General features: G+C 35.9%; 1 protein-coding gene across 1 annotated transcript; it reads left to right on the top strand.

The window, feature by feature from the left end:
* The first annotated feature begins 1,545 nt into the window (after nt 1-1,545).
* Nucleotides 1,546-5,335, top strand: LOC144437607 (uncharacterized). Its single transcript, XM_078126580.1, has 4 exons — nt 1,546-2,003; nt 2,815-2,963; nt 3,711-3,915; nt 4,610-5,335. Exons 1-4 carry the CDS (start codon nt 1,674-1,676, stop codon nt 4,859-4,861), a joined length of 936 nt encoding a protein of 311 aa, XP_077982706.1. The 5' UTR covers nt 1,546-1,673; the 3' UTR covers nt 4,862-5,335.
* Nucleotides 5,336-12,846: the final 7,511 nt, after the last annotated feature.

The raw sequence follows: 12,846 nt of genomic DNA, 5'->3' as shown, positions 1-12,846 counted from the left end.
ACAACAAATTTTAGCTATCATTAGAGGGCACACTGTGTGGTTGAAAACAAGTACCAGCCTCTGTACAAAGTGAAACTTTTACATTAGAAAATGTATACATTTGTATACTTGAAAAAATATACATACTTGTACACTAGAAAACAATGTATAAACTTGTACACAAGAAAATAATGTGTACATGTTTACATAAAAAATATATACACACTTGTACACTGGAAAAAAACCTACCGGATACTAAAATCAAAATGTGTGATAGATATATGTACTTTAGTATGACGTTATTTATGTGGTATTTTTTATTTACTAATTCTTCTTTATCTTTCAGGTGAATGAATACTTCCAAGACTTTGATCCGCTACGCAATGGTTCAATCTCACAGACCCGTTTCCGTATTGGTCTAACAGCCATGGGTTTGAGTACTATGGGACAGAGTAACTTGTCCGAGGCAGAGTTTCTTGCTCTGTGTGCTTACTATAATGATCCTAAACACCCCGGTAGAGTACTCTGGCCAAACTTCAAAGTAGATGTCGACACAGGTAACTATAGCAACAGTGTCCATGTAATGTTTAAAAAAAATTGCAATATATTGTTTGTTTAGATGTGTAAAGGCCCACTGCAAAGTAGGATTTGAATTTAGGTTTGAAAATTATTTTTTTTGCCCCAAAAAGTTGGTCTAGAACAAAAGAATGATCTCAATTAATCCTCATTAAGATAATTAACACTGATGTGATGGCCTAGGATTGAAACATAGGCCTTTAAGATATTGAAAAGTAATAATAATATGATATAAGATTTCTATAGTGACTGTACTAAAGTGAAAAACTTAAAAATCCTAATCTAATGTGGGCTTTTACATCAAGATCAAAAATAGATTGCAATTTTTGTCACTAAAGAAGCTCGGTGAGCGTTCCCGTTCTTACACTGCTTTAGTTTTGAAGTCTTCACTCTTTGTCACTCTAACTCTAAGTCTTCCTTCCACTCTGCCCTTAAAACTCACCTATTTCAATCTTAACTCTCACTCACTTACACACTTCTCTCTGCATCCTTACCATATTTTCAAATTGTCTCTCTGTATCCTCTCATTCTGTTAGTAGTTCTGTGTCTGCAACTGGAGCTCTTCAAAAAACAGGCACATTATAAATTCACTCTATTGTTATTATTAAAACTGTATTTGACCAACTTGCTAGATCGCATTAATTACAGAGAAATATTTGTGTCTTATAAATGTCATAATTTATTCAATATTAGTTGCCTTTTATCAAATTAATGTACATGAAAATAAAAATTTGATGTTCTGTGAATACCGAACTAATACTTAGTAACTTCATTTTTCATTAGTGTTTTGATTCAAATTTGATATTTAGAAATCAGCGTTTATATCAAAATGAGAAGTTGTCAAACTTATTTTGAATTCCTTGGATAAAGCTAAATGTATGTCAACACTTGGTTAAAACAGAAAAATACTGTTTCCTGTGTTGCTTAAGTAGGATTTATGGTTTGTGGATCTTTTTATCTATTACCAGTGTTTACTCAAGTTGAGCCAAACTTAGAGAAGACCCCAACAAACGAAGTTCCTACACAAGACACCTTCTTAATGGATAAACCTGGTACAACAAACTGGAACAACGTCGATGGAATGGTGGTTTCAATCGTAGACAACGTAATGGAGAGCCATGCAACGACGAGTTCTCGCAAAGCCTTGTTTCCAGGACTTCGATCGTCATAATCGCGGCCACGTGACCAACTCACAATTTCGTCAGTGTTTGACGTATCTCAGCCTCACCGCAACAGAAGATGAAATGATTGCTTTGGAAATGAAATTTGCAGATAATTTTGGGTTTAATTATTTGAGGTTCTTAGAAGAGTTACAACCAGGTGTCAAACAAGACATGAAGTATCAGGAAAGATTGGTTGAACTACACGCTGTCAACAGTAGAGTGGTTAATCTAGAGAAGAATGCATGCACAGACGTCGACAGTGTTCTCACCAAAATCAAGTCCAAGGTGAGTGAAATCAGCAACAAACTGACAAAATGAAGTTCCTGCAAATTAATACATGAACTATAAAAATATCAGTCTGTGTTATAACTTATATCTTAATATTTTGGTATTAGTATTAATACAACAGGGACTACTATTTAAGAGTAGATGAACCTGTCATTTTTTTTCTTGAAAACTTCCACAAGCTCAATTTACATGATGTACACCATTTTTTTCCAGTATGATATAGTCTAGTTCCTATACAGTATTGTTTCCATTTACACCTCCACTCACAGTCTAGTTCCTATACAGTATCGTTACCATTTACACCTCCACTCACAGTCTAGTTCCTATACAGTATCGTTACCATTTACACCTCCACTCACAGTATGTCAAAGTTGTTACTCTAGAAGTCCTGAGATGCATGAGATGAAATTTAAAATTCATTCACAGCCACCTACACAGTCATTAACATCATGTCTTTGTTAATCAATCTCAAAATTCTAACCAATAAATACAATTTTATGGCCATGTCACATAACTGGCAATAGTTTATGTTCACAAACAAATCACATACACATAAAGAGGCCATAAAACTGTTCTTATTAAACCATGAAATGTAATACAAGTCTCTGCTGTTCCAACACGCTGTGCCAAGTATTATTAATCCAATTCATTTGTTTACTTTCCCTGTTTGTAACAGTTTCCGTTTGTCCACGGTCTGATGTCGGCAGTTGTTATGTATATTATGATTGAACTTGGATATTTAAAATAATTCAAGTCTATCATTTGAAATGATTTCTGAAAATTCAAACATCTGTTCTTATTTTCTCAGGTGATGAAAGAGAGGATTCGTATTTTGGAATTCCTACGTGATTACGACAAACTTCGTACAGGACGCATGAAGAAGGAGACATTCCGTCGTGCTTTGGATCCTGCCAATCTTGGTTTAAAGGGGTCAGAGGTCGCCATTCTTGAACAAGCGTAAGTATGCTCAATGTTTAACTCCAACTACACTATAGATGAGTGAGGGTGCTCTGTCACTGGGTACCTTATACATAGACTAACATTGCTACAGTTGATCCAGTGAGGTTATGAACAACAAACTTCATGTGAATATTGCTCATCAGAGTGCCCTCCTTTATAAAAATTCACGTTTCAACTTCATTTCAACTATACCTTCAACATTCTCTGATTTTGTCGATGGCTGGCAAAATGAAATACTAGTAAATGGCATTATATTATACCAGTATATTGATGGTGCAAATCAAGAGATCTGATTGGTCAAGACAACAAACTAAGACATCTAAAATAGTGACGAATGCACAGTCGTACGTAACACGAACATCATTGAAACGTTCATCATTGAAATCATTAAGGACCTTCAAGTAGTGAATAGATAGACCATCGATATCATAAACATCTAAGTATATAAACACTTGTCTCCCAAGAAGTCCAGTGAGGGCCATCCCTCATGGGTTCAGTGTTAATGTAGGAGTAAACCAGAGTACCTGAGGAAAGCCTGCGTTGTTCGGTAGAGTCAAACTGAACGACACTCTTCTTACAGTGTGGTAAATTTAATCAAACCCTGAATGGGATCGAACCCCGGCCGCAGTGATAAGAGGCAAGTGGTTTAACCACTCAGCCACCCATAACCCCAAGCATGGTAAATTCTTAATGCAATAAGTTACAATACTGACAATTAATCGCTATTCATCTCTACTCCTTCAGTTTCCAGTCTCCAGTAGATCCCAACTATGTGGAATACTTGAAATTCAATGATGAGATAGAAGGCATCTTTACCGTGAAGAATTTAGAGAAGGCACTGTTGTTAACACCACAACAATACCGTGTACCCGTAGAAGTGGAACAGAATGTTCTCCCTCCGGAAGAAAAAATGTGCTTGCAGCAGACACTGGAAAGATTAGCTAATAGGGTATGTAATCAATTTAATTAATGGTTAATAGGCCATTCCAGATTGCAAACAGGAAATAGATAATACAGCGCCCTCGCTCATATTGAGCGTATCATCACCTCATAGTACTGGTTCTTAAGAACTTTATCCCTTGGTATTCTGTAGAAATGTAAATCAGGGATTTTTTCATATTGTTCAGACATCAAGGAAAGCAGCAGTGCTCTATGATTAACCGAGTAACCTATACCATGTATACCCCCAAGGTACACACACAGGAAGTAGAGCACACCATGGCAAATTTTTGGAAAGGCGTATTATCAGTTGGGGAGTGGTTATCTCATTTGCCTAGTACAGCTGCAGTCTGGGTGCAAATCAATCTCATTAAAATCTGATGTAGGGAACTGGGCAAAATTTTGTTATTTACCACCTACTTTTATTGTCATTTATTCTTTTTTTGTTCTGTCGACACATGATACCTACATCTGACACAATCAATTAGGAAAGCAATTTTGAACTTTTTGACTCATATTTTGAACACAGCAGAACTAGTGACATAGACATGCATTCTCGTGATGTAGAACGACCAGAGTATATATCCCATATCTTGGCTCCTGTATGATATAATAGAATATCAAAGTGCAGAGCATATTTTATTAATTATCTTGCTCAGCCTACATGCATCTAAAATCAATCCTTTGTTTTGTATATTTGGTAGGTTCGTACAAGGAGTATGCAGTTGTTCCCACTGTTTGAAGATTATGACCGCGTACATAACGGTACAGTCTCTCGATCCCAATTCAGACGTGTCCTCAGTGAACTGGAGCTCAACAGTTTAGTCAGCGAAAGAGAATTCCAACTTCTATATGAACAGTTCCATGTTAAAATCGGCGACAAAGACGACGTTAATTACATCGCTTTCTGTGATGCTATTTATCCGTTAGCTAAGTTTGAGTGGAGAAAACCATAAACCAGAAAAGAAAAAAGTACTTTCTGAATTATCACAAAAAATGTGTATTACCAGGTTGTCGAAAAGTCCATCCATATAATCACACATTTACAAATTATCAAATCGTCCATAAATTGATATGCAAAGACCATTGTGCAGGATATTTTTTGAAGACTGTATGTATATATAAGAAGAAAAAATTGAACAGGACTTTTTATTTTGTTTGTTTCATAATTTCAGTGGCTTTAAACCAGAACAAATGTTTGTATTTTAATGTGCTACTACTCTATGTGTTATTAATAGACAACACATGCTATATATCCTATCAGCTGACTCATTCATCCGAAATATATCATACCATGAAACTGACACTATGGAAGAAAATATTGTGTGTTTTTAGTGGTTTAGCTGTTTTTTAGACATATATTAAAGACAATGTAATAAATTTATGAAAAGGTTGAATGATATAATACTGTGTATGTTTCAAAATTTGTCTGTTTCTTGTCACTGAAATATTCAATAAACTCATTTGTATAACAAATGTCGGTTTTCTTTTTTTGTTTTATTTTTTGTATGCTGTGGTTCGACATTCTCAGAAGTACTTTTAACTTCTTTGATTTTTTGCACACTACTCACTAACATCAGTGGTACATGCAATCTCAATAGGCCATTCCAGACTGCAAACAGGAAATTGAAAATACAGCGCCCTCACTCAAATTGGGGTTATCATCCAATGGCCCTGTTACCAGTTCCAAGATTCATTGCGCGTCTCTCTATACAATGCCATGTATTCTGTATGCACAGGTGGGGTTTGCACGCGCTAATGAGGGGGATGATTGTCACCTGACCATACCATGGGTTTTCCAGTAAAATCCAACTCTGTCATCGATGGCATTCAGTCTTTGTTCTGTAAAATCACCCATAATTAAAGAGGTCAACATGTCTTACCATCATTTCCTGATGAAAATGTTATTTCAAATGTAATAAAGACTAAATCTAACAACATAAGCGACGTCCTCTCGTGCAATGCATCTTGGAACCGGAAAATCGACTATAGAAGTGTAAATCAGGGATATTTTTCATATTGTTCAGACATTGAGGAAAGCAACAAGTAACCTATACCATGTATACCCCCAAGATACACACAGACAGGAAGTAGAGCGCCACCATAGCAAATGTTGAAAATACCTATTCCACTAATCCTTAATATTTTCAAACTTTACAGATTTAAAGTTAGCTCTTTTATACATAATCTGATGTATCACAAGTCTGCACACTCTATTACAGATTACTTTACTCTTATAGATCATCCCTATGATACAAGACAAAGACATAGTCGTAAACTTTTTCTAGAATATAATCATACAACATTTGGTCAATCTTCCATTTCATACTCTGGCGTCAAAGCCTGGAATAATCTGCCTGTTGAGATTCAGTCTATTGGTTCATGCATAAATTTTTTAAAAAGACAGTTAAAAAGCTGTTACATGTATTCTCAGAATATGTATAACTGTAATGTCATGTACAACTTTTCGTAAATTGATAGTGGAAATTGTATGTGTATCAATTTTACTGTTCCATTGTTGTTTGTTGTGCTTTGTCTTTTTTTAAATGTTTCTTATTTGTGATAGTTCTTATAGCAATCTGTAATGTTGTATATATACACCTAAAAGTAAGAGTATGCTTGTTAGTCACTAAGGGGATACAAGTTTGACTAGCTTTGCTATTTCTTGATCCATTCTGCCATGTATTCTGTATATGTATCTAGTTTAATTTTAAGTAATTTTTATTATATTGGTGAATAAAAAAGTATTATTATTATTACTACTACTATTTATAATCACAATTTGACTTCCCCTCTACTACTCAATTCTAAGTACCTGTCATAGCATTTTATATCTTACTCGAGAGTCAAAATAGAACAAGAACGTTGACTTATTCTCACTGGCACCAAGATTAATGCGTGAATCATATATGAAGCAGAAGTTGTGGCATCAACCCAAGATGATGTGCCTAGGTAGTCAAATTCTATCTCAGGTTAAAAGAGAATCCCTAAGTCAGCTATCCTTCTATCTAAGTCTACATATCAAGCTCCATTTCCAGTCAGTGTGTGAAATTAAAGGAAAATGACTACTGGTCATAAAGACCGACAGGTAGCATAATGCTGCTGGTCCTTATGGAAAACTGCTAGTCCGTAATCAATGCATGCATGCGTTTATCCATGCATCCATGCATCCATCTTGCAGTCATCCATCCATTCATCCACACACACACACACACACACAGATGGTGATTTTATGAAACATCATCAATGGTATTAAACCAGTTTCTTGACATGACAAGAATTGATACACAGTCCATCAAAATTACAATAAAAACGTTACAAATTAATCTTTATTACTTTAACTACAATAAAGTCTCAAAATTTAAACACAAATAATTCTGTTAATCTTGTTCATCCTCATACTCGACAATTAACTTTTCAAACTTCTGAATTAATTCTCCCAGACCTGCTCTCATGTTAGGGGTATATAAACATGACTCTAGTATCTCGACCAAGGTATAACCATCAATTTGGTTGAATCCAGTGAGGTGTACATTAAAATATTTCTTGAGTAAAATGGTCAAATATGACTTCAATATCATCGCCATCTTTAATTTGTGGCCATGGCAGGTCTACTATAAACATTTCTATAATAGTTGCTGCTATCGACCATATGTCAAGCGATGGCTGTAAAGTTTCACACATTATCAGGACTGCTTCAGGCGCCACGTATTGCATTGTTCCATTACCAATATTATCGGTTTATCCAATGCAACCAGAAAATCCAAAATCACATAGCGTCAATTTGACACCATCAACCTGTAAATCGTGAATACACAAATGTTGTTCAACCAAATCTTCAAACGGTACCGTGTCTTTCTTCTGTATTTCCCACTTTTTTTCTGTTAATATTTGATATATACAGTAGTTCTCAACTTACAGATACGCAATTGCTAATCATGATTTAGGCGTCATTTTTAAATAGAAAGGTCGCTTTCGGATATTTTATAAACCAAATGTCTCAATGTTACCAATAATTTACAAACAAAACCCGAATTAATTGTTTGCGGAATTGGGCAAAAACAACACACAAGTTCGTTTCCGATAAACATGAGTTCAAAAAATAGGATAGTCAGGTGAACATTTAATTTTGTTTTGTGCTCAGGCCAAGAGACAAGATACTGTTGGTGACAACATCCTCTTTGATGAGATGTGAATTTGAAAGAGGTTGAACACAATTATGTGAAGAAGACGCGAACACAATGTGCAGACTGCTCTGTATAACTCAACTTACTGTTTTAAAAGACCTGGCTTCTCTGGGAAGGGACTTCAAAATTGGTATGGCCAACCGAACTCTGACAGTGTAGTCAACCTGTTTGTCCAAAAAAAGAAACGAAATACATATTTGTCATTTCACATATCTTGAAAATGAAATTCAATATTCATGAAATGTTGATGATGTCATAAGGTCACAGGTCACCAACTCAATTGTAAGTTTTCGTCATAGATTATATCACCTAATGTTTTCTCACCAGAAATGTATGTCATAAATATGGATACTGTAAATATGTTGGTGGCTACTCCGTACAAATGAGTAAACTTGTCACTTTCGTCACAAGTGATATCCCTAAAGAGAGAATAATGATGAACCGTTATTGTACAAAATTTAATCAAATTTAGGCGCACATGTAGATACGATATTCGTGACACATTTCCAGTTGAAGACAGGAAAATGTCATGTGGGTCGCCGAGTGGTTTTGAATCTACAAGTTACAGGTTTGAGCCTCATCGCTGCTGTTTGTTTCTGAATGGCTAAACTCCTTGGGTAAGTTCTAGATTGTGCCTGAGTCAACCCAGTTGTATAAATGGGGACCTGTAGGATAGAGGTCGCAATTCGAATCGTTTGATTCATATGTGTTTGCATGCATACGCTGCAATGGAGTTGAGGAAGTATAAACGGCGGTTGTGTTGCTATAGGGGACCAGTCAGTTTCTTTGGCCTGGGGGGTGGGGTGGATTTGTAGGGGGTCACCCTGTTTTTGAAATTAGCAGTAGGGGGTCATGCTGTTTTGGAAATTGTGGATGGGGGGTATTGTGTTTTGGAATGTGATGGAAGAAAAAAATCCTTTTCTACAATGGCATATAGCCTTATCTGAAATGTGGTACATGTAAATATTTGTTCAACTTGTCCCTGTTTCTTACATGAATTCTTTAATATTACTTATTAGTTCAAACAATATATACCTATACATATACATGTATTACCAAGCTACCACACTAGTTACAGAACATGTCATGTAAATGCTTGGCTGTTCCACAATCAATGCTTCACTTGTATTGTAACTTGGGGCAAAAGTGAACTTGAAGGTTTCGTAATGGTAATTTTCATAGACAGTTTATAAAAGAAGTTTAATAATCTAAATTGTTCTGAACTTGTCAGAAGAGATTAATACACTTTCTATTTTGGAAACTACATGTTATTGACACCACAAATCACCACATCTCATCAGATTCCAGTTTCTATTATACACGAGGTATGACCACCTAAAGTTCTCTAACATACCGATGACTTTACTATACATGCAATATTGGTGCCCTATAACAATGTCATGGGCCCATTTTTATGTGAAACTTACATTTACATTAGCTTTTCGAAGCTTGGAAATATTACCTCACAGGCTATGAATAATCTAAATATTGCCTAAATAGAAGCAAAAAACTCCAGATATGCCAGGGGGAAAACCCCACCCCAGAGGTCATTCATGCATTCAATCAACAATCAGATGCACCAACAACCTTTTTACAGTCATAATGGTATTAAACTTTCCCTAAATACTTTCACCCTATTCTAATTTGAGATGGCATTGTCTTTTACATGTAAAGATGTGGAATGTTTGCCAAGATAGTCTAAAATTGCCTTAAACTTCAACTCTCCCCTACCAACGATACTACCATTAGATGTGCTGACCGTTACTATAATGATGCCATTTAGCTGTTTAAGAACATATTTTAACCCTATGTAAGTTATAAAGAATAGTTTCTGATACTTGATGGTGCTGTCTTGTAAAGCATGAATTAAGTTATTGCTTGAAAGGGTCTGAATAGCCTAAATATTGGCTTTAAGAGTAAAAATCCTCCACGGCTTCTTGAGGGAGACCCCCTAGGACACCCCACCCCCACATGAGGTGGACATATCCCATCTCAAGCTCTTACCCCTACCTCTTACTGTCAAGGTGCTATCAAAGTATTTTTCAAAAATATTTCAACCCTATGTACTTGCTTTTTACATGTTGGTGCTGTCTTGTAAAGCTTGGAAATTATTTTCTGAAAATGTCTTGATAGTCTAAAAATTGACTTTTCAGAGTTAAAAACCTCCTGGGCTTCAAGGGGAAGACCCCCTAGGACCCCTCCCCCATAAGAGATGTACACATTCCCCTCTCAAGCTTTCCCCCTACCTTTCACTGCAAAGGTGCTACTAAACTCCTTTTGGAATATATTTACCCTGTGTAGTCAATAATTATAATTATGATAATGCTATCCTGGGATCTTATAAAGTATTTGCAAGACAGTCAAGCAAACCACACTGAGTCATGATAAAATATTATATATGGGGGATCATCATGTTTTAGAATTAAGTGATAGGGGGGTCAGCCTGTTTTTGGTTGTGACCTTTTTGTCGACCCGATTTAAGAATCCACAGGTCAATTCATTATGAATATCACCAAGTTTCAATTCATGAGTTTGATGCGTTTCATCGACGTAATTTTCACGTCATATTTAACTTTATGTACAGATATAAACTACCACTGTAAATTACATCAACCATTTCCCAACTGTCGTAAGGGACAAGGGTATATCTGTAAAGTGAAGGAGAAAAAATTATGATGTCGACATTCTAAGACAAAGATGACTTTCTGAACATTTAGTTCATTGGAATATTGTAACCATCATGGAACTCGGGTTAGTATTATCCAACATTTGATGAAAACGAATAATTTCACATAAAAGTGTTAAAGAAATATGTGTGAAGTTCTTTGACAACAAACTTTGTTTTTACAGTCATGAGATTCTTTTACTCGATCACCTGAAGGTATCATACCACCAACAATATCGCAATCAATAGCCCTACTATCATTTTTGTTTCCGTCTGCTTCGTCTTGAGGGGGGGGGGGTCGAAATTTGCTTCTGACAGCGGACCACAACGTTTTCCAAGAGTTCTGTTTGAAGATACTCGACGCTTTTCGGGATACCCCAAGCACAATGTCCACACACTTCGGCCATTTACTTTGACTTTGAAACTGTTTTTTTCCTGAACAAGAAAGACAGCGACAACGTGAAAAGTAACTGAGTGGTTAGAATGTACATTATGTGCTGTCATCATTATTAATCTGAAAATCAATCTAAGGTTAATCTAAGATCTGTAGTAGGAACATACAATCGAATTAGTTCGATCAGATACAGAAATTGAGCATGATCTATTATTTTAAAAGTGGTTACCAGAACTTTGAATTTGATCCTTACTTCAACTGGAAGTCAGTGCAAGTTGACAAGTACTGGAGTGATGTAATCAAACTTGCATGGGCAGTTGACAAGACGTGCAGCCACATTTTGAAGAGTCTGTAGACGGTTAATTTGAACTTTAGTTATTCCGTACAAGAGACTATTACAGTAATCGAGGCAGGATGTTACAAATGCGTAGATTAATTTTTCTGTGGTTGCTTTGTCCAAAAGTCAACAAATCTTTCCAATTATGTGCAACATGATAACCATTTCTACATATCTGACCAATTTGATTAGACATGGCGCCATCGCTATTTAGAATCACAACTAGATTCCGAACTGAAGAAGATGGAATGATATCAATCTCACCAATCTTAAGGCTAGTTAGCTCTGATACAACTGATTTTAGGCGCGAGGAGAATTGTCATGGAGTACCAACATATTGGACATCATCCAGCTACAACTAATTCTTTTGTATTTGTAACATTCATTTCTAACAAGCTGTCTGACTCCAACGTTCAGTACAATTTCATCAGACATTTAACCATTAACGCAAACTCGCTGAGGTCTATCCTTACGAGAGTCACCGATCCAAAGAACTAAGTTATTATTAACATTTAACTCAATCAAATACTTTAATAGATTGTATGGCTTTATAGTATTGAATGTACCAAAAGAAGTCTATGAAAAGAATCCATATGTACGCATTCTTACGTTCTATTAAATTAAATAGTGTAATAGATGCATCCTCTACACCCATGTGGGCTTTTATACTCAAACTGAGAGGGGCTAGGGGTTCGTGTGAACACATTAACAAAAGGTCAGCCCTATATGACGAGGGCACACAGTACAGACATATTCAAGTACTATTATATACAGTAGATATCGTACATACAAAACAACCCAAGTTTTAGATATTTATGTGAAGCTACGAGGACTGTGAGAGAGTCTATCGTAATACTTTATCACACAGCACATCATGTAATGAGCAAATGAAAACCTTAATGGCATCTTGGCATTATAAACTAGGGAAAAAAGCTTGAGATTGGGATATGTACGCATATCATGGGATGAGGGGGGTAAGGTTCTCTCCCAAGAAGCTCTGACCTTTTTGACTTTTAAAGCCATTATTACAGGAAGATATGCTTTCCAAACTGTAGAAGATAGTAATCATGTAATTAGCAATATGGTATTTTCACAAGACAGTAGCACTATCATGTATCAGAAACTATTCTTTACACATAGGGTTGAATTATGTTCATGGCATTTTATTAAAAGTCAGCACATCTGATGGTTGTGTAATTGGTAGTGGGAGCATTAGAGAGTTGATTTTCTGTACGAGTCTTCAAAGGCAATCATGTGGAACAGCTAGTGCCACCACCCGCGCTATTTCTTGTGACGCATTTCCCAACAAATAAATTACGCAGAGTTCCTCAACCTCTTCCATTCTCCCTTAAAATAAC

The sequence above is a fragment of the Glandiceps talaboti genome, chromosome 7, assembly GCF_964340395.1.
Source record: "Glandiceps talaboti chromosome 7, keGlaTala1.1, whole genome shotgun sequence".
NCBI classification, from domain to species: Eukaryota; Metazoa; Hemichordata; class Enteropneusta; family Spengelidae; genus Glandiceps; species Glandiceps talaboti.
The sequence above is the reverse complement of the archived record's forward strand: the minus strand, read 5'-3'. Positions and strand labels throughout refer to the sequence as shown.

Bases quoted from the DNA above. Each gene is read 5' to 3' on its own strand.
- LOC144437607 (XM_078126580.1), top strand. From the start codon at position 1,674: ATGCAACGACGAGTTCTCGCAAAGCCTTGTTTCCAGGACTTCGATCGT. The intron at 2,004-2,814 runs GTGAGTGAAATC...TTATTTTCTCAG, and splicing joins TCACCAAAATCAAGTCCAAG to GTGATGAAAGAGAGGATTCG. The intron at 2,964-3,710 runs GTAAGTATGCTC...CTACTCCTTCAG, and splicing joins GTCGCCATTCTTGAACAAGC to TTTCCAGTCTCCAGTAGATC.